General features: G+C 39.3%; 2 protein-coding genes across 4 annotated transcripts; both read right to left on the minus strand.

Annotated features, from left to right (window-relative positions):
• Positions 1–1,425: 1,425 nt before the first annotated feature.
• On the minus strand, positions 1,426–13,090 carry rab1ba (zRAB1B, member RAS oncogene family a). Its single transcript, XM_029454534.1, has 6 exons — positions 12,785–13,090; positions 9,401–9,473; positions 9,143–9,238; positions 7,634–7,729; positions 6,700–6,831; positions 1,426–6,507 (listed from the first exon to the last, which is right to left on the minus strand). Exons 1-6 carry the CDS (start codon positions 12,796–12,798, stop codon positions 6,313–6,315), a joined length of 606 nt encoding a protein of 201 aa, XP_029310394.1. The 5' UTR covers positions 12,799–13,090; the 3' UTR covers positions 1,426–6,312.
• Positions 13,091–13,440: 350 nt separating this feature from the next.
• On the minus strand, positions 13,441–25,342 carry LOC115023883 (tyrosine-protein kinase receptor TYRO3). 3 transcript variants are annotated; one of them, XM_029455211.1, is made up of 10 exons: positions 20,389–21,067; positions 19,387–19,478; positions 18,805–18,918; positions 17,536–17,616; positions 17,358–17,450; positions 16,554–16,675; positions 15,771–15,880; positions 15,329–15,488; positions 15,060–15,196; positions 13,441–14,196 (listed from the first exon to the last, which is right to left on the minus strand). In XM_029455211.1, the coding sequence occupies exons 1-10, from the start codon at positions 20,442–20,444 to the stop codon at positions 13,869–13,871; spliced, it is 1,293 nt and encodes a 430-aa protein (XP_029311071.1). In that variant the 5' UTR covers positions 20,445–21,067; the 3' UTR covers positions 13,441–13,868. The 3 variants fall into 3 exon arrangements, 2 of the variants coding, with proteins under 2 accessions (XP_029311071.1, XP_029311072.1); XR_003834055.1 differs by lacking the exons at positions 13,441–14,196; positions 15,060–15,196; positions 15,329–15,488; ... (2 more) ...; positions 17,358–17,450; positions 17,536–17,616 and adding exons at positions 21,096–21,428; positions 21,682–21,837; positions 22,217–22,835; positions 23,376–23,437; positions 24,698–25,342 and having other exon boundaries at positions 18,870–18,918; positions 20,389–20,579; XM_029455212.1 differs by lacking the exons at positions 13,441–14,196; positions 15,060–15,196; positions 15,329–15,488; ... (4 more) ...; positions 18,805–18,918; positions 19,387–19,478 and adding exons at positions 21,096–21,428; positions 21,682–21,837; positions 22,217–22,835; positions 23,376–23,437; positions 24,698–25,342 and having other exon boundaries at positions 20,420–20,574.
• Between the last annotated feature and the right edge of the window lie 1,300 nt (positions 25,343–26,642).

The following is a 26,642-nucleotide window of genomic DNA, read 5'->3' on the forward strand; positions in this document are numbered from 1 at the left end:
ATTGAAATTTAGTGTGTTAGCATACATTTTCATGTCAACATATTGACGCAATGTTTTATAAAAAGAGGTTTAACTAAATACAATTTCACAATTCCCAGATAACAGAGCACCTTACCTGGTTACGGAGATATGATAAGAAAAGCTAACGTCTTAATAGCTAATCATCTTACTCCAGACAAATTTAAAGTCCAAATCTGTGCAGCAAAGGCCAAACATGGTTTAACTGGTGTTAAAGCTCAGAATTACATTGCAAAGGCAGTTACCCATAACTGACATGATGGTGTGTGTGTAGGCCTAGTTCTTTAAATAATTATACTATAATGAATTCAATAATAAATGTAAAGGAAGTTTGATAAACCACATTTTATATTCAATATTCCTGTTTCTAATGCAATCATCAACTGTTGATACCATTTCTTCAGTGCGACTAGGGAGCCAGTTTCAATTTTGAATGACAGATGAAAATCCAGAAAATAGATACATGGTTGAAATGTAGCAGCAAAATAGCTGAAAAAAGAAAAAAAGCCCAATTTTCTCACTCAATGTCAGTGCAATTTATCAAAATGACGCAGTTCAATGCAATGACTGCTTAGTGTTATAGCATGATGATACAATTTACTGATGGATTCTAAACATTTGAAATGTAGCATTTAAGTGTTTTTCAGTTACATGGTTCATTAAATCACACTGATGGCGCAAGTGCTGTATTATACTTCATTATAGAGGCTTTGTTTTTTAACAAAAAGGATTTGCGCTGGTCAAGGGACAAGTCAAGAAACACTGGTCACACCTTCTAACAGAGTATTTATTATCCCGGACAGTGTATATGTGTTTATTTCTGTGTGTGTGTGTGTGTCATATTAGACTGTACTAACCTGTTGTCACGATACTGCTGTAGGGCAAATAGTGGAATGCATTCAAACAAGCAAGAAGTGAAGAAGTTGCAGTACACGCCTGTCAAGGAAGAAACCAGTCTGAGGATTTCAGGCTGTCACGGACTAGAAACAATTTGCAACCAAATATTAAGTATGTATGATTATAATTGGGAAATTTTACCATTTTATATTTTTTAAACTCTTACTTTTGATCTTACCTATTAATAAAGAGCACTACACTGATTTTAGTCATGTACGACACTACTCAAATCAAGTCAAATCTGAGCAAATAACTCTGATGTTGTCATAGTGATGTCATCAGGGTCATGCAGGTAATAGGCTTGGGTTTTATGGATTTTTTATGGATTTAATGTTTCAACAGAAAGCCTGCGCTGCAAACTGAAGGGGTAGAATAGGAATGACATGGATGTTTACCGGGCACAGGCAGGAAGTGCCGCATGAAAAGACGCTCTTGAGATGCATTTTGGGAAATGTAGGCTTGTGTTGTCGGAGCTTGACCCATATCTGGGACTAAAGGTCATATCAGTCAGAGATTTAGATCTTTTTTTATTGATGTTTTAATCTGTCCCTTGTGAGTCCCATAATTTTGTGGACGTGGAATTCTAAATTACTGGAGTGACCCTTTAAGATCAACAACAATGTGTATTTTTGATTTATAGAACCAAAACAAAAATCATATCAAAAACACAGTTTCACACATTGATCATATTAGACTTCATAAATCATGTTTGTTATTCTATAATTACTTAACACCAAATAAGATGCATAAAAGACTTTAACATGTGCCAAAGGGGATATAATTCTTCAGCTGTTTCAGCAGTGACTGAAACACAAAACACATACATATACTTGATATACAGCACACACATTGATTAGGCAATAAATATTCTTACACTGTGATCGATACTGAATATCAGTATAAAAATAGTCAGGGACTATATAAAAACTAGGCTTTTTGCTCAAGGGAGGGTAGTTGAAGCAGAGATGGGTCCCAGATTTGAATTTTATTTCCTTTTTCCCCTTGTGGCATTTGTTGTAAATAGATAACATTTTGTACACTTTTAGTTATCAATGGTGGAACACATTGTACCAATTGCTTTTCCCCTCCCCTCTCCAGCCGAATCATTCTTGTACAGTCCCTCAGTGTTAAAGAACCCATTTCATGGATACTGTTAAGTAACAATACCAGACCAGCTCTCGTGTTGACGTTGATCTTTTTCATCATTTTATTATATATATATTTATAATATGTACAGAAAAAAAACATGATCAAACTCAGCAGGGAGACAGCACCAAAGTGAACAAGCCAAACAGAAAAAAAGACAGAAGGTGACTGACAGGCGAGCTCCTGCCCGGTGCTTTTTATTAACAAACAACACCTAGTGAGTGCCTTTATTTAGCCATTGAACAGCGATGGACAAGTGTGCAAATGACATGGGAAAATACCCCCTTTCACCCAAATGAATACAAAAAGTGAACTTAAGAAGAAAAGTCAAGTGTTGTTTCATCAGAATCACATTCATAAGCAAAAGCCCCCCCCTGCGTGTGTTTAACCCCACCCTCATCAGGTCCCCCTCATACTTCCATGGACTAGACAACACAGTATAGTATTCAATGAATACATTAAAATCAGTAGAATAACAAGACTTGTTGAAAGAAAGATAAAAAAAACAAAAGAAATCAGTCATCAAAACCCAAACACATCATGTGTGCGTGTGTGTGTGTGTGTGTGTGTGATTGCTTGTTCTGCATCTACTCAAGTGTGATGCCAGGATGCCAACATGTGTCCAAAAAGCTTCAGGAATGTTACAAGCGACCCTGACCCTGCTCTACGCGCACACACACACACACACACACACACACACACACACACACACACACACACACACACACACACACACACACACACACACACACACACACACACACACACACACACACACACACACACACACACACACACACACACACACACTGCTGTTGTTGTTGTTTCCTTCCCTCCCCCAATAATGTCAGATTCCAGTCCTGCACAGCAAACTACAGCATTTTAGCAGTTTAGCTTAGCAGGGCTGGAAAACATAAAGAATAAAAATACATCAGTGGAAAATGATGCCATCACATACACACAAACAAACACACACACACACACACACACACACACACACACACAAAAAATGAAATGCAAATGTAATCGTAAGCAGCCGACGTCACACCGGTGCTTCACTCTGATCACAGCGATGAGGTTTCACAAATGGGAGGCTGTTGTTGTCAACATAATGTGAACTTATCCATATTCATGTTTCAGGGAGAACTGTGGCTGAAATGCTGAGAGAACCAAGAGTGCAACCGAAGCCTGGGTGAGATTCCCATGTGTGAGTGGAGGGGCCGGTCAGGGAGGATCTCGAGGAATTCATCAAGTTGCAGTGATATGGTTGGCTGGAGGGGAGAGTTGGGAGTTCATATCCGGTCGGCAAACAAAGACCAGTCAGTCCCTGAATCTCCAGACGCCCCCAAACACAACACGAGTGATGAAACCGACTATGGTCCATAGATCTCCCTGCTGCGCACAACCAACCACAAATAACCGAGACAAATAAAAGAGTGAGTTCTCAGAAGGCCCTAATGCTAATCTTCCAGTTCTTGCTAAAAAAAAAAAGTTGCGGCTCAGATTGATGAGGTCTCACTGAAGTTTTTTACGTCACTGCAGAGGCCCCTCCATAAGGGCGGGGGGAGGGTGCTCTTTTCCTCACATTCCTTCTAGTTTCCCTGGAAATACAGCGGACACCTAACACGGCTATGAGAAGAGCTCCAGGCACGTAAACAACCTCATACCCGTCGCTGATTTCACCGTTACTATGGTTGGCAGTTGATGACGACCGGCCTGCGTCCAATCAAAACAAAAACATCAAAATCTAAATGTCTTGTAAGACGACTGCTAGTTTAACTTTGTTCCTCTCGAGTCGTTCTAACATAATTCTGCCATTAAGGACGGTGAAAGCTGGTAAAAGTCTGACGTCAAGAAGAAAATTTCACGCTCAAATACGAGTAAACTTGGAAAAACTGTGACAGTGGCAAATTTTGAATTTTCAAACGATAGGAGTATATCAGTGTCCATGTCCACATGATTATGAGCATCAGTAACGCAGAAACGGTCTGTTAAACCAGCTGCAGTGTTGAATGTAAAGGCCTCAGTATACTTCAAATAAAGTGCGTCTAAAATCTCCGTTTGACGTTTTGGCAAAACAAACATGCGGCCTTGTTTATTTGAAGTGTACCAAGTAATTATTGTAAAGGGCTCAAATGTGAAAACTGTATGTTTGACAAGCGGGTCGATCTCGTGGGAAGGAACAGCAGCTTTTTGTAAGAACCCACCCCGACAGCCAACAGACACACCCACACCACATCTCCACCTCAGCTTCATCTGCAAACAAGCAAGAATGAAAATGACATCCTAAAACCTACACCAGTCACGTACTGAACATGAGAGTTTAAGCTAATTGTACAAGTCGTCTCTATCAGAAGTATCAATGAGTAAATAAAAAAACAATAAAAACCACAACTATCATAAAACAGTATTTGTAAAATGCCAATTGCTTTTGTTTAAGTTAAACTGAGTGCATTCCCCCCCCCCCTCACTTTCCCCCTGGACTGTAATATTTAGTGTCATTCCAGGAAGTCACCGTGCTAAATGTTACAGCGTGTCGTCACATTGCTTTCTTTTATATATGAAATGAAGACAAAAAAGAAAGAAAAACTAACACCATATATTGCAGTTCTCACATCCACCTCCTCCATCACAACGCTGACGTCTATTTGTGGACTTAACCGACCTGCCAGTAGTCCTCTTCTACCTCAAGTGTTGAGCCGGGAGTTTAAGTTAAAGAATCCCTTGGTTAATGCTTCCTTCAAAGCTAAGCACAATCTGTCTTTGCATGTAGATCTTTCTCCTGTATGTGATCTCATTGCAACCAATTTATTTCTGTCTCTTGAGTAAACTGCGTTAACTTATTGTTAGCGATCAAGCTAGCTGGCTTGCAAACTGTATCTGGTTAGCTCGCCGTGTGAAGAGTTTTCATACCGCTACCGTCATCCGTTTACAGAACCTTAAAAAGGTGTGTTCAGACAGAACATGAGGGGAATTTTGAACAGCTGGCATACAAATTTAAAGGAAAAGCTTGAGTGGGCACGAATAGACGCAAATACACCGGGATGGCACAGAGTGTGGCGTAGACACGTCTGGGTGGTCGGTGCGTCCATTTCTAGCTAGCTTACAGCTAGAGATGAGTCCCCTACTGCCCAGCAGCAGAAAAACGTTTGGTTTTAGTGGAACTGAGTAAAAATGAATATAATTATTGAATCCTCGGTTGCTGTTTAAATCATTCTTTCTACAGTTTACGGTCAGTAGTTGGATATAATAGTTTTAACATGGCGTTTAAATGCGCTTGAGAGGCCGCGATGTGGGGAAAACTACAATATGCATGCCCAAAGCCTTTGGCAATGAAAGGCACACGTTTGTGTGAATGTGCCTGTTGCTAAGTACTGTTATTGTCATTTCCTCGTAGTTGGCGGAAGGGAAATTTTCGAATCCACGTAAATGACATGACGCGAGAATTCCCTTTTGCTTCCTGTCTGAACACACCTTAAGAAAGTGAGATTGGAAGCTGAGGAAGAGGACAGACGGAGGGAGCGGAGGCTCACTGAATGTGCTCTCCCTGGATCTTCATCAATAAATGGTAATGATGAGTCACTGGGTGTGTGTGTATGTGTGTGTATGTGTGTGCAGGTAAATAATTCCAGGGATGAAAACGTTTGGGCTGGCGCGAGGTGGCTCTAAAATGACATCAGCAAAGACAGACACAGCCTGAGGAGAGGAGTGTTTAGCCAAAAGGCCTAAATGTCCTTAACCTCTGCCACCCCACTACAGTGTGTTTGAGTGTGAATGTGCGTGTGCGTGTGCGTGTGCGTGTGTGTATATAGAGATAAGCTCACTTGTATCTAAACCTAATCTTACACTGCCTCCATTCCATTCTAGATCAATACCAATCTTCCCGGTTTCTGTTTACTTTCTGCCCTTTTGGCAGAAAGTAAAAGTGTCGGTGCCGGTTTCTGTCCCTCCCTCACAGACCGCTCGCTTTCCTCCCTCCGGTGTTTGATGGGTGCACAGGCCCGAATTAACCCATGTAAAGTTTCAATCTGTTTTCTGATCTTAACACTCTTACAGTTTACTCCTCTGTTCAATCATCCCCGGATATCCAGACGGCCGATAGAAGGGGCGTTGGGTGTGGCTTACGGGATGTTATGGAGGAGTGGTGGGCTGTGGGAAATGATGGGAGAGAACACAGATGGAGAAGAAGGGAAGATTTCAGTGGAAATGGTGGCGGTGAGGGTCGGAGTGGTGTGGGGGGCGAGGGGTCTTTTAACAGCAGCCCCCTCCAGACTGCCTGACGGGAGTGCTCTCGATTTTTAAGTTGGGCTTGTCGCCACCGGCTGTGGCCCCGGGGCCCATACGCTTCTTGATCTCTGCGGCCATGGTCATGAAAGCCTGCTCTACGTTGGTGGCGTTCTTGGCGCTCGTCTCCAGGAAGGGGATGGCCAAAGAGTCGGCGAACTCCTGGTGGAAAAGATGGGAGGAAAACTTACAAAACTTAGACTTTGAAATCAAAACATACAAAAGACCTACAGTAACAGGTGTTGTAGAGATTTAAGTCAAGCTTTTAATAATTGTATTAAAATGTGCATCCCTCCCTCACAGAGGCCAATAATAAACATGCCGTTACTTCATGCACAGAAAAGGCAGCCTTACCTTGGCTGTTGTGTAGTCTACTACTTTCTTAGTGGTCAGGTCACACTTGTTGCCCACCAGAAGCTTGTTGACATTTTCACTGGCGTAACGGTCGATTTCCTGAAGCCACTGCTTGACGTTGTTATAGGACTCCTGCTCGATGACAAGAATATGAGCATGACACACATTGGAGTTAACTGCAGGCAGGTCTACAGGTTGTTAACCCCACTGTGACTGTGCAGTGGTACTTATACAGTTAGAGGGAATAAAATTAAAAACTACATTTGGAGGCACCGGGAAGCTTATTTTGAGCTTATGTTGTATTTTTACTATGTTGTTTATCCTGTACACACGACATCTATTGCATGTTGGTCCGTCCTGGGAGAGGGATCCCTCCTCAGTTGCTCTCCCTAAAGTTTCCTCCACTTTTTCCCCTTTAATTGTGGAGTTTCCTCAGGGGAGTTTTTCCTTGTGTGGTGCGAGGGTCTAAGGACAGAGAGTGTTGTATCCTGTACAGTCTGTAAAGCACACTGAGACAAATGTGTCATTTCTGATATTAAGCTACATAAATACATTTGATTTGAATATAATAATAATAATAATAATAATAATAATAATAATAATAATAATAATAATAATAATAATAATAATAATAATAATAATAATATTTGAAGTGGTTCTAGTAATAGCGGTACTTGTTGAGATTGTGTGCTTATTCCTGCATTTTTAAATGAATTATAAAAAGGTGTTCTTTTAATTGTGTCCCAATTATGAAGCCTGTCAAGATCATTATGTCTACAGACTAATAATCATTAATTAGCTCTATAAGTCATGCAGAACTATCAAATGTGTGCTGGCGTGTTGAATCAGACAAAAGGTGGAGTACTGAATTTATAGTCGGCAAAGTAACAAAACAAAACTTTACTATCATAAAGTATTTGGACTGATTACCCACCTGATCCGTCACATCATATACAACTATGATGCCGTGGGCTCCGCGGTAGTAACTGGAGGTGATGGTACGAAACCTCTCCTGACCTGCAGTGTCCCACTGAGAGAGACAGAAAATGTGATCAAGCGAGAAAAGATTAGAAATGAATACAAATGAAGAATCTGAATAACAACAATTCCCTCCTCAGAACCCTTGAGACAAGCAAAAGATCTTCTGTATTGTTTGTTCAACTTTGGAGGAGCAGGAGGGGATAAAGCTGAGAGAAATGGAGCAGTAAGGAGTAGGATCTACTATAAACTAATTATGTGCAGTTACTTTGATCAAATTTAGCTTATTTCTTTGTAGCAGTCAAAAGAAAAGTATTTGGAAATGAGTGGATGAAGACCAAATTAAAAATGAGAAGCAGCAGAATGGTGAGTATGACATCACTCTGTTGTTGTAATGATTATATTAGTGCTGAATGACAAGCTATTAGAGTACAGCTTATTTCTACCCCTCATCCCTCTCTCTGTTCGTGGTGGCCGCAGGACTGGAGTTTATTTGAGAAATAACAGTATTTAAATTAAAGTATTTATGGAGAAGGAAAATAAATAATGCTTTGATGTAGAAGTTGGCTGCGTCGCTGGCCAGGTCTATGCAAGATCCTAACTGTATTATCAGCTCTATTTCTGTGCCTGTGAAGGACACAGTGGATTCCTTTGTAGTTTTCCCTGCTATTGATGATTTGATGTGAGCATTCCTCTTTTTCCTACTTTGAACTCATGTCACGTTATATGACAACACAAGCCCGACCTGATTACCTAAACTTAGTTTAGTGAAACCTATCTAAGCCAGGTCTTTTACACGCCATTTAATAATCCTGTGGGGTCATGTAATGGCAACATAAAGACTTTGTAAATAAAAATAAAAATAAACAATATAAATAAAGCTTATTTAAAACCTACAGCACTGAATAATCGTAATTGGAGGGTTTTCAGCGCAGAACGCAACCAAACATAAGTGAACAATATCAGCTTCACTCGCTTACTAAACTGCTTACAAAAATGACATAGTTAAGTTATATGTAGTAAGTTGCCTTTTTATGATATAAATCCAAAATGTACCAGTTTGTAAATACAGAAGAAACACAAGGAAGAACCTCGTACCAAAGCCTAGCAAGGTTCATAAAAGTTCAGCCGATGGGAAGCTCCAGGTTACTGGTTGTTCAATTTTCTGCAGTTAGAATTGGCTGGAATATGTAGATTATAAACAGAGCTAGTGTGTGTCTGCTTAACAAACTGGATGTTTTTTTGAGGTGGTATAGCCTGTTCCCTTAAGTAAAACAGGATCCAGTCTCTCTCTCACACGCACACACACGCACGCACACACACACACACACACACACACACACTTGTGTGTTTTGATAACAATGGTTGGATCTAAGCCCTAGCTCAGGTGTGGGTTACAGGGTGTGTGTGTGTGTGTGTGTGTGTGTGTGTGTGTGTGTGTGTGTGTGTGTGTGTGTGTGCTCACAATCTGCAGTTTGATGGTCTTGCCATCCAGCTCGATGGTGCGGATCTTAAAGTCTACTCCGATGGTGCTGATGTAGCTCTCTGTGTAGGTGTCATCCTGCAGAGAGGGAGACAGAGACAGATAAAGTGAGGGAGAACAGGATGGTGTCCGGCCAACAGCAGGACGGGGACAGACCAAAGGTGGCAGTTAGAACAGAGACATTCAAGGCCAACAGTAATGGGAAAAACATGTTTTCGAGGGTGAGACAGAACTACTTACAGCAAAACGCAGCAGAAGACAGGACTTTCCTACTCCAGAGTCTCCGATGAGCAGGAGCTTGAACAGATAGTCACTGGAAGAAAAACATTCCAGGTTAGAACAGGGACCACATTTATAACCTCAGTGCAACTCAGTGCTGCTGTGTAGTGTGCTGAGTGTGTAAAACATCGACTGACGCCATACTCCTGACACACAGCTTTCTCACAGATCAGGCTGGGTAGAGTTTTTTCAATATCAGTAGCAAAAGGCCGTATGGTAGGTCCGGCTTTAGTATCTCATCTTGAGGCTCTGTTATGAAAAGGGTCCTTGTATCAAAAGTCTAATATCAATTAGGGATGCACCAATGCAACTCTTTATCTCCTCAATATAGATTCTGATGCCTCATCTAAATACGTCTGGCTAAAGAAAATCTAGCGAATGTATCCCTAATTTAAAAAGAGAAAACATTTTTCAATTTTATGCTTTTATTAGGGAGGGCTAGATCAAGTTTTTTTTGTGCCTGATCCAAAACACAGTCCTATAATATTGAGTGTTAACCAGTACTTACAACAGCTTACTTTTCACGCACTACTCAATCTAAATAGGTCCTGGTTCAAAACCATTACAATTAAAATCTTAAATGTGATGGTTGATAGGCTATGATATGAATGAAAGTTTAAATGAGAGAATATGAATCCTGAAATTGTATCTCTGTTGTTGTGGTTGAATCTCCAGAAAATGCTAGTGAGAGGACCTCGGATATAGATTTTGGTTTTTGTGCAACTACTGTTTGCAGGTCAATAATAGAGTCAATAGTAAAGCAATTCTAGGACTTGGCAGTATTCCGGCATAAACAAACAATGCACAGAGTGAGAAGAATGGGAGGTCATCACACACACTTGTGCCCCGGGGCTCTCAGCAGGTTAATCCAGCCCTGGAATTAGGGATCGGTATCACTTAAAACTTTTAGATTTTAGTGCCCATACATAACCTCCAGCAGTGATACCTCAACAATACTTTCTTTAAACCTTATTTTGAGGAATATATACATTTATGTAAATACTAGCATGTTCTCCTAAAGTGATGGAACAACAGCTTCCACCCTTCACCCCACCCAATCACTGGGAGGAAAACAACATCACATGAAATTGACACACAGCACAGACAGCTGTTGAGAATTGCCCAATGCCACTGCTATTCTTGTGTCATAGGAAACTGAGACCTGTCGTGTATCACAGCCTGACACTCTACAACTGGCAATATCTCACAAACACTGGATGCAATAGCAATGTTGCAATCAGCCCAGTTCACATTTCTACATGGCTATAGCTTGTGTTGATGTGGACTGATGCTGAGGGCGACCAGGACTGTTTAATAAGTTATCATTTATTTCAACGAGCAATCCGAAGAGCATTTTAAGTGCATAGCCTTATATATAGTTAAACTGAGTTATATGACAAAGGCAGCTGAACTGAACTATTGTGGCAACGTTTATAGCTTTTACTGCCAGATAAGTAGGGCAGTTTATCGTTTGAAAAGCTTTTCAATACTAGTGCCAAACAATAGCTGGTTACTTTTTCTGATACTGCTTACTTTGAGGAAGATGAAAAGGTTCTTCCAGAAAACCTTTTTTCATTTGACAAAAGAAACCAAAGTCAAAAAGTAAACGTTATCCGAAATCAAAAAGCCATATAAGAACAATTAAATAGGCTGCAATTGACAACATAAGATCTGGGAGTGATCAGACATTGCTTGATCATCTGAATCATAGTTGTATTAGTTTTAAGCAGGGTTTTATTTATTTAAACTCTTAATCGTCCTGTTAAGACAACATTGATGCATTTAAGAATTTGGGCTTAAAAAACAAAATGTAGTTTATACTGAGCAATGTAAGATGTGTTTGGCAACAGGGTCTGGAGTTATAAACGTTAATTAGTAATTAATAAAGGGTCTTAATAACAACATATGAAGTATGTTCTACAGTTGTAAATGTTAATAAACTGTTTATAATTTGATTGTAGTCCAGATGCTCTGTGGCTTTTTTTAACAGGATAAACAATCGATTGAAGTTTCCTGATTAACTTAAGAAAAAGTTAAAGACAAAGCAAGTGTCATGCCGGAGTGTCAAGGATAAATACCAGTCAAATGTGTGTTTGTTTTAACTTGACAACCATAAAGATGGTATTTATAGATTCTTATAACTGCTCTTTAAAAAGTTAGTAAATTATTTGTAACCATTAAACCCAGTAGTTACACCTTTTACGAAGGGTGTCCCTTACTAGAAAGTGGAAGATGGATAACTTGACCCAATCAAGTGCACTTACCGTGCCTACTGAGATACAGTGTAATGATCGGCAATATTAAGGTAGATCTAACGAGAGACAGGGTTATAATGTATGTGTCAACACACAGGGGAATGAAGAGTGTCTGCTAAGGGTGTGGAGGTGTTGGCTAAGCTAGTTAGACAGGGTTCCATACGGATTCGAAGGGAAGCTTCTGCTTTCTGCTCTGTCGCAATAGAGAGACGTTTCAGCACCGACCGACAGATTCGGTGACAAGCGGGTGTCCTCTCGTTTCATGGCTGCAGGTCAGCCGTCAAACATCTGCTACCTGCCGTATCATCTAGCTTTAGCCACGCTATGCAATGGAGATAAGCCAATTTCGGCATTTTATCTACTATATTAACAGATAGCAGGTATAACAGCATTCAAGATTACAACCTGGTAACCATGTTTGAATTCGGCACCAACCAAATAGTTATAAATATCAGCAGTTGTTAAATAAAGCCATAGTCCACTCTGCTCCTAAACATTGAAGTAAAAGGGAAGCCATTTCTAAATACGACTACGAACAAGAGTACCGGGCGTCTGAATTGTGTACAGTGCCCATAAACACAACAAACGTATGGGTCCATATAGAAAACAACCGGCTAGGTTGTCTATCGAGGCTACAGGTCAACCATCCCACATCTGCATGTCATTACTTCTTGTAACGCCGTTACTGTCAAGCTAAAGCTATTCGTTTTCAGTTCCAGTTTCTGGATTGAAAGTATGGCAGCGTTCCCTTTGGTTTTTACTCTAGTTTTACACACTGGACTGTTTGCGTTTATTTGTCCCGTGAAAAGGTCGCGTGTCACAGCCGACACGGTGAGGCACGAGCAAACTGTCAGCTGACGTTTAAGGAAAACACGTTCGCGAGACTGACACATTAAAGAAGCTGTCCGCGCCCTGTTCACGGGAGCCAGCTAGCTGATGTTTGACAATACATTTATCGACAGAACAATTAGCATGCATTATTTACACAGGGTTACACCACAAACGGCCTAAACATATTATTAGGATTTCTAACTGAGCACGACAGTGTCTGCCTTACAATAGAGCCTGTTTAATGTAACGTAACACTCACTATTCGGGATTCATGGTTTCACTCTGAATGTGTTTTTCTGTCGGCGACTCGACTCTTCCTTCCTACTCCGGCAAAAAAGATGACTTGTAGGTCCGGGTATCCAAGGCACTTAGATGGCTGTTTTACCGTATCCGTTACTGTCCTCTGGTTGTTCCACTGTATTCGATCTTTATCGTTTCATATACCCTAGATTCTAGCGGACATATCCCTGTTTCCTCAGGTCAGGCTGTTGTATTTTACTCCTATTTTCTGCCTTTCTGTATCCGTTGCTTGCTAGAAGCTCAAGATGGCTGCGCAGGTGCGGTAGTGACGTGAGGTGACGTGTCACTACTCAGCTCAGAAATCAGGACGAATCGAGAATTACAGTGCTGCTGGGATTTGTAGTTTATCATGAAAGTTAAAAGCAACCGCACTGACTGAGGTAAACAGGATATACTGTTTCACAGCAACATATCTTTAAAAATGTTATGCAGTTGCTCAGGCTGGGTGATTAATTAATATTGTTAAAATGATCAAATGCCAACTCAATATCAATGAGCTACGATATTTAAAATCACAGATAAATATTTAAACTCTTATTTGTGCCATCATGTCAAATGTGTTGTGTTTTGTTTGATCACATTCTATAATTCTCATAAAATCTATGTAAGTCGAACTTAAAAAATATATTGTTGAACTTTATTCATTTATTTCATAAACTTGTGAAAACAAGTTCAAACAGATATGTTTTAGTAACAGATGTATATTACAGATTTACAAAACAAAACAAAAATACAAAATGGATTTTGGTCTCTGTCATTCAATCTATATCAACTTCTACAGTGTATTTATTAAGGGAGGTCAATTGGATGAGGGCAGCCTGTGCCACCCTAATGTCCCAGAGCAGTTTATACACACAAACAACATCTCTGCCTCACACACACACACACACACACACACACACACACACACACACACACACACACACACACACACACACACACACACACACACACACACACACACACACACACACACACAGTTCATGAGAGGTCCACTTTGATACAGAATTCAATTTTGTAACTTTAAAAAATCACTGTTTTTTTTACTGATTATCTTCCCCCTTAACTGCTGAGCCAATCATATATTTAAGGTAGCCATCCACTACTTCCTCATCCCCATCTCTGGCTGCAGCAGCACCCACAGGAGTAGGCTGGTAGTCATTTTCCCATCTTCCCTCAGATTCTGTGGGTGGATCCAGAGAGTCAGCAGCAGCAGCAGCAACCTCCAGGCCGTGGTTGATGTAGCTGGCCTCCTGGCTGGCCTCCAGCACTGGCAGTTCCGACAGAAGACCTTTTAGTGTCTCGCCCAGTTCCCCGAAGCCAGGCCTGCGGCTCGGCTCCTTATCCCAGCAGCTCTGCATGACTTCATAACTGTGTTTGGGGTGAGGTGGAGAAAGGGGAGGGAGAAGGTAGGGTGAGGTATAAATAACTATACATACTGAAGATATAATAGAATATTCCCTATTAAAATGGCTTAACACAAGGAATTGTTTAGGTGGGACACATTGTTACAGGTTCCATCTGTGCATTGAGTAGTTCAACCAAAGTGAAATCTAAAACATTCTGGAAAAAAATCATAATTTTGTGTAATATAATTGCACTAATATAATAATTATATTATATATAATTTTTAGAATTATATATAATTTTTTGAATTATATAGGTATATACAAGCATGTCTTGAATATCCCATGAATATGTCTTGGGATCCCAACTGCAGGGTTTGTACAGTATTTGCAGAACATCTGTCTAACTATGTAAAAACTAAATAATCAGTTATGTGAGAAGATACATGAGATAATTAGAACACATTATCTTCCTACATGTTTATATTTGATTTGATATTTGGATCTAGACATTAAAAAAAGTAAAACAGGTATAAATATTATGACTATGTCATCTTGCAGTCACTGATCATACCTAATTAAAACACCTCTAAAACATATAGTTAAATATATAAGTTGCAGCCCATTAGGTCTGGCAACTGGTAATGATAACACACAAAACGTATCGTGTTATATTGGCTGGTATTCAATGGCGCTACAGTACTTTTTGTCAAAGAAATAGTCCCTTCAGGAACCTTTCTTTGCCATGTTAACAGTCGGCTGTATACTTGGGCTTACTGTATGTTTTCTTCTGATATGCACCTAATGCCTTCTTTTATCACTATAACATTATATACGGTATCAATTAAGAGAACATGAGAAATGCCCTGAACGAGCACAGGAACTCACAGCTTGTGGTCACAGTCCTCGGGCGGTTTGAGCCTGTGTCCGGACAGCAGCAGCTCCAGCAGCTCGTGGTTGCTCACTCCAGGATAGGGAGTCCTGCCCCGGGACACAATCTCCCACATAGTCACCCCGAATGACCACTGGGAGGACAGGTACCAGAAATCACAGTTTTACAGACTCAATGTCAGACGTTCAGTAAATATCACGGTGAGAGTCGAATCTTTACTTTCAAAGCTGTTTATCATGAGACTGTCCACGAAGACTGAACTCACCACGTCACTGTTGGAGGTGTAGACAGACTCAGACAGGCTCTCCATGGCCATCCACTTGATTGGCACACGGACAGCTACTTTTTGACGATAATAATTGCTGCTGTAGATTTTCTTGGACAAACCAAAGTCAGCCACACACACCCTAAGGTCATCACCCAGCCTATGGATAAAAAAAAATTCAGAACAGGTAAGGCAATGCTCTCTGGAGTCAGATCAAATACATAAATGACGTTCTGACATACTGTTTTTTATATTTTGTCTCATGACACATCGTCTCCTCTGAGGCCTTAAGTCTACTTTATTGACATTTTAAGTAGCTTCCTTCCCAGATACAAGCCATGGTTGAATACCAATAGCTGAGGACAGAGAACTAGTCATATATGAACAAGGAGTCCTTCATTTAAAGCTCCCCCCTCTCAATGTCTCCCTCTGATGGACTTACATGCAGTTGCGTGCAGCCAGGTCTCTGTGCAGGAACCCCTGCGAGCTCAGATATTCCATCCCTGATGCAATGTCAATCATGAAGCGCAGGAGACTCTGAAGGGGCACAAACTGGAAGATGGGGTAGAGAAGGGTGTTTTTATTTGAACATTTCTGCGCACACAAATGTGCAGATGTAACCATGAAAGTCACATGTTTATGTCAATTAAGCATTCTGAAAATAGAGCTGTCACAATCTTGTTATATACTAAAATATAATTTACTTACTTACTTTACTTTAGGTCAAGTGTCCATTTGTCGGTCGTCCATATAGTTTTTTTTGGTTTAAATGCGTTTTAATTGTAATACAGTTAATCATGTTTCCATTGACAAAATAAACATTACAGGAATGTTTTTTGTTTTTTTACTTACTGACAGATAATGGTAAACCATGATTTGCATATGAAACCCAGACAGAGCTTCACAAGACAGTGGAAAGAAATAGTCAGCACGATGTCTTTAAAAAAGTTTGATAGTAATATAACTGAACTCAGACTAGCCATCCTGAATTAAACTCTTTTGCTAGTCTTAGAACTTTCCCATTAGTGTGTGCTATGAACCAGCGTCTGACCATTTGTGTTTCTTGCTTTCCCGAAAGGTTTCTTTAGCATTTACTTGATTACAATGTTGTAATAACCGATAGAAAGGATGGCCAAATCTGCAAAAACAACATTGTCTATGTCAGCATATGCTGATGCTGCAGTTACCCCCGTTTATGTACATGCATGAGCTGACTGCCTCTCACCATAGGAATATCACCATATCGTGTTGCAATGAGGAAGCGGCGCATGTCTCCATGTTTCATGTAAGGCAGGATGACCAGAGGGACAGGCAGAGGAGAGTCCTGCTCTCTTTGTAAAGTAACCCCTGCAGGACAAACACACACACATCTTTTACACAAGGTCGCTGCTGCAGTAGAGGAGAGAAAAACACGGAGTCTGTTGGTACAATAATTAACCTTTACATTACTTCTAAAAGCAAACAAACTTTGTAAGATTTACTGTAGTTTCCCCAAAGACACATTTTTCTTAAAAGGCAAAGAAGTTCCCAGCTTTTAAATGTTTGTGCATTCTATATAATTTGGTTTAGGTTTTAGGAGTCTTTATATGAGGTCTTGACCCGTGCATAACTGTCGACCTGAATTGCAAGTGAAGCAGTTTTACCAAAATGGTAACCTATTGTGTAAAATGTCCAAATGGCTAATCAAATGTGCTATTGATTAACTGCTCAGTATAGCCACGTTTGGACCCAAAAGCAGGACTCAGAGACGAGGTAAGGTTAAAAGTTTAGTTTTACTCGTGGTCTGAAACAGACAGGCTAGTAAGAGAAGGTCAACTTATTAGTTAGGGATCAGGCAAAGGGGTAGAAGTCCAAAATCACGGGTGATGATAGTCTAGTGGTGTAGTAGTACGATAGTAGTAGATACTGAAGACAGAGAAGGACACAGTTGATGTGTCCTACATATTTCTTGAGGAACATGTTAATACAGTCCAATAGAAAACACCGGACAGTTCAGCATCCAAGTATTGAATTGGGTAGTAAATCTTACCGAGTAGACGGACCACATTTTCATGATCAAAGTTCTTCATGATCTCTGCCTCTCTCAAAAAGTCATGTAAATCTTCCTGGCTGTGGATTCCAACTAGATATGAAAGATAAAAAAAAAAAATCAATGATAAGAAGAAGCAGAGTAGAGTTCTGATAAAGGTTTGGATTTCAGTACACACCTCTCATGGTCTTCACAGCCACCTTGATGTTTACACCTTCGTCTGGTGTAAAGACCCCTTCATAGACTGAGCCAAACTCTCCTGTAGAACAGGAAAGAAGGACTGAATTGTATACCTCACTTCGCCTGAAATATGTTTAAATAGTGGATACCAGGATTTTTCAACTAAGCTCTGTTTGAAGTAATTTGATTGATGTACTGGAGTCTTGCTGCTGATTTTATGAATCAATTATCTTGTATAGAGGTTTGGTCATACTGCAGACTCATGAGTTTTATTGTCATATCATAAAAAGTAAGTAAGTAAGATGTATGCACCTGGTTCTAGCCTCGCTAGCAGCGTGTAATGTAATGTATCCCAAATACCCCTGACTTTCCTTGTAGTGCAACCAGCAGGTCAACGTTTTTAGTCATTCATTGAAATATTTCTATATCGACAAGATGGATTGGGATAAAATTTGGTACAGACATTTAGAGTTCCCAGATCCTTACGACTTTGGTGATCTACTAACTTTTCCTCTAGCACCACCATGAGGTTGACATTTGTGTTTTTAGAGTGGAATGTTTTAATCACTATTTGATGGATTGGACTTGGTAGATGTTCCTTCCAGGATACATTTTTAATAACTTTGGTGATCCCCCTTTTTATTTAAATGCAGGGCCATCATCTTGTCAAATGTTAGCACGCTAACACTCACATTGTCGATGCGAGCATGTTGGCGTGTATCTTAAAGCACTGCTGTGAACAGTCTAACAATGGCACCAGCATGTAGCTGTAGATTGTTGCTACTGGGAATCATTTGAGCCAAACTGAACTCTTAAACCTCATGAAACATTCAAACTAGATACAGTAAACAATGAGTCTGCATCTTTATGGCCTATTTCTCAACTGTGATTGATTCAAATGTAGATTTTGGTGGATAGTCTAGGGCTGTATGGAAATGATTCCCTCATTCATTATTCAAACATTTCTAATTATAATGATTCTGTGTATACAGAAGAAGGCTCTTTTCAGTTGCCAATAAATTGACTATTTAGTCATTCTGGTGGTCATGCATAGTGACAGCTGATTTGGTTAGCAATGTCACTTTTATTGTGGGATACAGTATTGTAGTCCACTACATGGAGTGTAATAATTCTCATTAAAGGAAACGATTCACTGCTAGATTGTGATCGGACGTGAACTCTGCTCTCTGGGTTCAAGACATCTACAGTATTGTTCACCCCATTGAGAGTTTGCTAGGTCATTGTTAATGAGGAAGCATGTACTGACCTTTGCCAAACTCCTTGCCCAGGGTGAGCGTGTTTCTCTCTACCAGAACCTCCTTAAGACTCTCCAGCAGCCTGCCGCTGAGCCCCTCCAACAACTGGACAACACCCTCCACCGCTGAAACAAAAAGGAAATCAAAGGATTTGCTTTTCAAATGTAATAAATCAAAAAGGTACCCGCACTCTGAAATCAAAACAGACATTATCAGCAACCTTTAATAAATAATAAATATCCACATATGTATGAATAAGTCTACAGATGTTGAAGATGTTTTACAATATAATAATTCAGTGAATCACAAACAGTCAACTCCACTCATTGCATTAATTCTATATAAAATAAACAAAATGGAAGGAATTCTGTACAATTGTCAATGTACCATGTGAATACTATGTATATCCAAATTTAAAAAAAGACAAACATAGGCGATGGAGGCCATTGCTTAGGTCTTTGCCAATGCTAATGTGCAGGGCTAATGTATGTGGATGTTAATGAAATGGGATTTGTATGGGATTAGATTTGTGTCAGAAGTGTTGTGTAATACCTTTCAAGTATCAAAAAAAAAAAATGGAATATGAGTCTTACTGTTGGCCGGCTGGGGTGCAACCTCCACTTCCTGTGCACGTCTGTAGGAAAATTCAGTGTTCATCGGCAAAAGCTCCACATCCTGGTCAGACCTGTAGGAACATCATAACTTCCACTTAATTATTAGTCAATTTGTCTTCCAAGTTTAGTCATCATCACATTATGTTTAAACTGTGTAGGGGGGGTTGTTTACAGTCATTGAAAAAAAATGTTCCTGGGCAAGAAAAAACTGGTATCATAACTACATTTCTTATCTGATGTCCCTAAAGCATCTAGTAGTTTATATAAAAAATATGGTAGTAAAATTATGTTGATATATGCATTATTGTCTTGTTAGTTACTAGAATAAGATCGAAATATTTAAACAATATTGCTTAAATTAGGTAGCAACTTGCATTGCTGTCTGCCACAATATCTTTATATATATATATATATATACCACCCCATAGTCGACCAAAGCCAGAAATTTGTTTTCCTTGTGTCCCTTCCAGCAAAACATTGTTTTCTTCACCTTCCCCCATGATTTTCCCAGAATGCTTAGTCGAGCTCCCCCTTGTGCACACTGACAGTTATTGCAAAAACAAACTTTGGTCCGGTTTCCTGTTACAACTATATGCACAGCAGGGAGATAGAAAACTAAAAACTAAAAAGTACTTTATATAGATATATATATATCTATATATATATATATATATATCTATATATATATATATGTATGAACATTTAGTAATGTAGCAACTTTCAATACAGCATTTTCTAACATTCCCACCCATCCCTTTGTGATACAACTACAAACTAATACTACAAAAACTATGGTGCTTAGAAACTTGTCTATATAATAAAACATTGTAATTTTATCAGGATACCGTATGTTCTGCAGTTATTTTGATCATTGTCCCATCTAACACTCTCAACATCTCAGTTCAGCAATGACCGTACACATTCACTAACAGTAACTTTAAAGCAGTAGGCCAAAGAAACAGAAGTGGAAATCCCCATTACCTGAGTTTAGTGTAGTTTCTGCGCAGGACACACACGACAATGGGGATTAAAGCCATGAGCAAGCAGGAAAAAAAACAAGAGACCAATTGTCAGCCATATGGAGAAGCGACTCTGGGGCTGAAGAGTTGGTACTATTCCGTGCTTGGAGATGTTTAAGCCCGGGGTCTCAGTGATCGCCACAGGAACCTTCGCTGTAAGAAAACAGAAGTGTTTCCTGTGGCTCAGAAATAAACAGCACTTTTGACATTCTAGTTACTTCAAAGATGCAATTTCTGACTGTGATCTAGTACCCAGTGGTGTTTTAAAGAGTCATATAGTCCATGAACTGACTCAGTGTTATCAATCACACAGCAATATCTATCTGAAGTTTGCTAACATTAGCTAACATTAGCAACCAGAAGGCTACTGGTCTTACGGGAGCAATTAAGGCTGCAGCAATGAATCCTCTGAGTGTATTAAGCAAGAGTGTGTTTTACTGCGTATGACTACAATTTTTCTTTCGTAAGAGGAAGAATATGTTTCGTTACATAGTCCTGCTTTAAATAAGCAAAGCCAACTAATTCAGAGTAGAAAACAAAGTTAATAGCTAGGGAACTGAAACTAGAATTGAACCGTCACACAGTTTATTTCCCACCACACTGTCTCTTCCATGTTGAGGACATATATTGTTCACTTTTTCTGGACTATCTGATGTGTTGACAACGTACATCTTTGCAGAAAAATTGTAGCAGTGGATGTATGCAGCGCCTGCTGCAGGGTGGATATATCATTCCAGGCTTGCACTGAGAGTCTGTAGTTGCGCTGTGGATTCAGTTCTGTGATGATGATTGATGTGTTGGTCAGCCATGTTGAGTCTGGCAGGAAAACCACATCATCCCCACATGCTTCCCACTGATGGCCAGAACTCGCTTCCTTCTCACACTTGATGCAATACTTTATCTCCTTTCTGCCTCCCCAGTCATGAGGAGGATCCCACGTCATTATCTGCACGGAGTCATTATGATGGCGGGATGTTGGATTCAAAGGGGGAGAGGGTGGCTCTGTGGAGGACAAGACAGGGGAAGCAAAAAAAATGTAGAGCTTGCAAAATCTACAAAAGACGTGTCCTTAGAATCACATTAGATGAAGGTATACAGTAGAACGTAGACAGCCGGTGTCATTAATCAATTGTACAATACATTCAAAAATGAATTGTATCATATCCATGATAGCAGGAATGGATGACACTAGACACTAGTTTTGTATTAGAATGACAGCTGTTCATTTCCAATAAACCCACTGAGTGTGTCTTACTGGTGCAGCCGAGGTCATCCAGGTCAGTTGGCAGGCGGCTGAAACCCTGTAGACAGTCGCACCTCTCTGATCCCTCCCCATGTGTCCTGCTATTCGGTGGGCACCGCCGGCATTCTCCACTCTCATTGGCTGGTTTGTAGTAGTCCATCCTACATGCTAGTGAAATAGATATAGAAATAGTGATTGTGTCTTTCCTACCTTATATTGTTTATAAAAGATTTTTTTCCAAATGTGGTTAATGTTTTCTTGGTTGTAACATACAGCGCTTTCATAGGGTAATTGTTCAGTTTTACTGTATGTCTGGAAAAGTTGCTCAATTGTTTTGTGTAACACTTTGGTCCAGATGTAAATGTAACCATCTAAAAACCAGACCGCCATGACATTATCTGGACATATTCATGGTCCCCAGAGGATGAATCCTAATGTTTTAGGACTCCCTTAAAACGTTTCTTATACCACCACATGAGTCATCAGTCAGGTTAAATTATATTGTGGTCACATTTCAGGTATTTGAATAAAACGTAAATCTCCATACCTTGACAGGTGTCATCCATGACTTGATGCCCGGGTTCACAGGTACACCCCCCCTGCATTGGACCCCATACTCCATCCACATTACACTCTCTAACAGGTGGAAAAACCTCCACAGCTCCCTTCACACAGGAACCCATCTGGCGACCCGACATGGCCCCTGTCCCCTTGAACGAGACCAGCTGTGCCTCAGTGTCAGGGCACCTCCTGTAGTACAGTCTGATGGATGTTATCAGCACACACCTTCCTGAGTAGGAGAAGGCTAGCTGGAAGCCTCTGTGGCTGACAGAGCCCAAGCTCAGAGCCAGTCTGCGGTCCAGGTAGCTGGATATCTGGGAGTGTAGGACTGCAGTGTGGAATGGATTGGAGGTACGAAGGTCCTGAGCTGGCCGACCATTTTGAAATCTTGTCATTGGCGTGTCTGAGTCCAAAAGGTGAACTTGTAGTGATCTGAGCTGTCCAGATGTCTCCTCTTCTTCGGCAAATGAAATATCCATCAGTAGCTGGTGGGCATCTTTCCGCTCCATCCACTGGCTTAAAATAGTTCTTGTTATGCTTCTTGCACAAGCTTGGAGCACAGGCCGTTTACTCGGCGTATCCACATTGAGCTTAATTTCACTCCACTGGGATGATGGGGAAGATGCAAGAGAACATCAGTGAAAAGCTGCAGAGTAGAACAGGCTCAACAACCAGGGGAATACCAGGGTAAATAAATAATAAGGTATACATAATAATAATAATAATAATAATAATAATAATAATAATAATAATAATAATAATAATAATAATAATAATAATAATAATAATAATAATAATAATAATAATCAGAATATCATGCTGTCCATGTTATTCAAACTGGAAGACTGATTATTTATTTACTGTGAGTTTTTGTTAAGTGACATCTTGGTCTCTTAAGAAAAATAATTCCAAAATGTATATGATTCATATAATACATTTGACATAACACATAAGCTTCCATACCATACTTGGTTACGCAGTTACATTGACCATACTATAGAGTAAATACAATAACACGTTAGCAATTAACAATTAAGTCAAACTGTTGAAATGTCATTATTCAATGATGAATTAAATTGAGTTTACTGCCCGTGATACAAGCCTTATAATGAAATAAAAATGTGTCACTTAGCAACCCGACTTACCTCCACCAGTGGTTCAGAATACCATCCCAGTCTGGTCTGTTTATCAGAATGGAAAATCTCCACTATACAGGAAGTGAAAGTTAACATTGTTACTCTGTTGAATCATGCTGGACGTCATATGAAAAACAGCAGCTAATTTTCAGCAGTATAGAAAATTGTACACCTATAAATTAGAGCTAAAACACTACTTGGCATCACATTGTATCATTCAGTATTAGGCTAGTATTATAAGTCCAAAGGTTTTCAGCTTGTCTTCATCAGAGTAGTGTCCGACGTCGCTTCCTCTTTCTAGATATAACACTGTTTTTTGAAGAGTTCAGTGAATTAGAAAGGAGTTTGGGTCGTAACAGTTAAGAGACGGAATAGAGTTGAATATACTGTGAAAAAAATAGGTTGAAAAAATACAAAAATGTCTTATGTCAACCTATTCGTCGATGGGTAAAGTAAATATTGAAGCATTTAATAGAAATTATTCAGATTTTGTTATAATGTTGCATCACTTCTAAACTTTTGATGGTATTTTGTAAAATAAAAAATAAATTAAATTAAACAGATGCTTGTAAAGTATCTTACATTTATAGCAATTGATTTATATGAGTTTAAAATATGACTTTATCCATACTTAATCCATGGTACAACACTGTAAACATGATGTTCACTGGGGTTGAACCACAAATAGTAGATTAGAAATTAAACCAAGTACATTTTACAGATTCACTTGAGGGAAATATTGTACATTTTAGCCGTAGGTTTACAGATTATGATGCAATGTTATAGGGTAAACTACTCTACAGTATAAAGTAGGTAAAATTGTATATACAGCTACAACATTAAATGGCTGCTTAAACAGTGATTAATCAATATTAATAATCCAACAAAGTTTTTACTTTTCAAATTATAAAACTTTGCTGGTAATGTCATTTCAATCATTTTGAAAGCATAACTTTTGCTTGTAATTTTACTTTTTACACTGTTATTACTAATTTCTTTCAAAATTTGAATACTTCTTCTACCACTGCCTTTTTTCACAAAATAAAATCCCGCTCTTAATATAATATACAATATATTATATTTGAAAAAGACAGTGGAAATAAAAAATATCAAAACATTACTTTGTCTGAGTGGATTTTTAATCCTATTCATTTATGCAGTAACTGTCCATAGTAAACTGTTGAAGGATGATCCCCTTCCTGACCACCACTGGAATGTGTTTCAGAGTTCAAATATACGATAATACCATCACATGAGGATATTAAAGTCTTATATATTAATTGGAATGGCAACATTCTTCCATCCTGAATGTAAAACACTTGAACACTCACCCTCCTCTGCTTGATACTGTATGTCACAGCCGGCTTCCCACATCCAGATCCACAATACGATTAAAGATGGCCAGACACACCACAGTATAGTGTTACAAGCCATGTTTTCAGCTCATTAGAAATGTATATTATAATCCACTACTGTCCGTCCGCTCCTCAGGGGGTCATTAAAATGTCCTTACATCTAATAATGATTTGGCTCAGAGGAATGTCGTAATTAAATTGCTGAAATGAGACAACCTCCTCTAGAAAAGACGCCTCCAAGACTTCCTTTATTTATGTGCTTCTGTTTATACTGCTGCTTTTGAGAATACAATAAGATAACATACACCAGAACACAAAAAAATACATATTCTTTCTTCCAAATGCAGCCACTTTTTGCTCACAACAGGGCTGGCATTTAATCAGGTTTAAGAAGGGAGTCAACTCAAAAATAGGTTTAGAATTATTCTGGCTTAATTTAAAACTAGGTTTAATGTTTTAAGACATTCAAAATAATGATAGTGATTTAATTCAATGTAGTTCTAGTCGGAGCAACCAATTCAAAGTGATCTAGTCTTCCATAGATATTTTTTTCTGCCTAAAAATAAAATCATTTTGGTCCAGTATTGCAACACTTTCTCACTTCCTCTTTCCATTATTTCTCTCTTTAGAAATGCTGACATTTAGGAATTATTGCTTTTTGTTATCCTTTTTGGGTTTTGTTCACCCACAATTAAACTAAAAAGACCTTCATTTTCTAAAATGGTCAAAGTACACAAGGGTAAACTACTGAAATATGAATTAAGTGAATTTAATTGTAAAATAAAATGATTTGATATTGATAAGAACTTTGCTTAAACAAATATCTCCATTTTCATCATCAATGTTGTCATGTTGTTATGGAGTCAATATTAGACCAGTGTTTGTTGCCAGTGTAAAGTGAAGTTCAACTTTCTCGGCGTGTTTTTTGTTCTGACTATGTTTGCAGCTGTGTTCACTTCAACCCACGGCTATCAGTGATTTTCCTCACATGTCTTCGTCTTGTCACTGATGACACACTCACAGCCCTTAACTCTTAAAGTGTTTCATCATATCATAAAATGGAAAGAGAAACAGGTATGTTTTCATTACAAAACTAAAACTAAATATTTCTAATACATACAAACATTTTTTGAGGGGTTGACCTACTTCAAAGCCGCATCAGTGATTTTCTTTTTAACAGCGAATTACATGACCGTTAGCTCTATAGAGCTCTTTAGTCTCTTTCAGCTTATTGTTTTGGTTTTGCAGGAAGCTGTACTCAGAAGAAAAAAGCAGCTCAGCCAGACAATACTTTGAGAAAAGGTTAGCAGCTAGCCGGTAAGAAAAGCGAAACATTTAGCAGCTAAAGAACAATTATTGTAGAAAGAGATTCAAAGGAGAATGAATATTGGACTTGGGTGGCCAGAAAACCTAACTCCAAATAAATGCTAATGCCTCTCAGAACCTAGAGGCTATCGTTTTGACGATGATTTAGCCTCTGAGGACAACGGCCAATATTCCGGGAGTTCATGTTTAACCAGCCGATACCCGGATAATGAATTACTGATATCTGGGCAAAGACTTCTTTATCCGTGCATTGTTTACAGTCCGATCAGCAACTTGAGACACAAGAATGGAGTTGGAGTTGAGAGAAGATGTCTACAACCGGATTGTTTCACAAGTAGCCAGTTCATACTCAGTTAACAGTTTATTATTTAGCTAATAAAAAGCTGTCTTCAGACGATAGCCGATGGGTTGTGAGATTGCATTTCGGCCAATGCGTTCCGCATCTTTTGCTCTCCACACGGACTGCATGCAACCAAAGCCCGCCCAAACGTTAGCTCTGTTAGTTGCTAGCTGCCGGCTCAGCAGTGTGGAGCTGTGCGTGGAGCTGTGTGGAGGCAATACTTCAATCATAGATATGCTCTGAATAGAGAACCTT

This window comes from Cottoperca gobio, chromosome 18, assembly GCF_900634415.1.
Source record: "Cottoperca gobio chromosome 18, fCotGob3.1, whole genome shotgun sequence".
Lineage (NCBI taxonomy): Eukaryota > Metazoa > Chordata > Actinopteri > Perciformes > Bovichtidae > Cottoperca > Cottoperca gobio.

Excerpts from the sequence above, each read along its gene's own strand:
- LOC115023883 (XM_029455211.1), bottom strand. The coding sequence starts at position 20,444 with ATGGCTTTAATCCCCATTGTCGTGTGTGTCCTGCGCAGAAACTACACT. Across the intron at positions 19,479-20,388 it reads AGAAACTACACTAAACTCAG|GTCTGACCAGGATGTGGAGC; the intron begins GTAATGGGGATT and ends ATGTTCCTACAG. Across the intron at positions 14,197-15,059 it reads GAGGACTGTGACCACAAGCT|TTATGAAGTCATGCAGAGCT; the intron begins GTGAGTTCCTGT and ends CCCCAAACACAG.
- rab1ba (XM_029454534.1), bottom strand. Across the intron at positions 6,832-7,633 it reads TATATGATGTGACGGATCAG|GAGTCCTATAACAACGTCAA; the intron begins GTGGGTAATCAG and ends GTCATCGAGCAG. Across the intron at positions 6,508-6,699 it reads TAGACTACACAACAGCCAAG|GAGTTCGCCGACTCTTTGGC; the intron begins GTAAGGCTGCCT and ends CTTTTCCACCAG.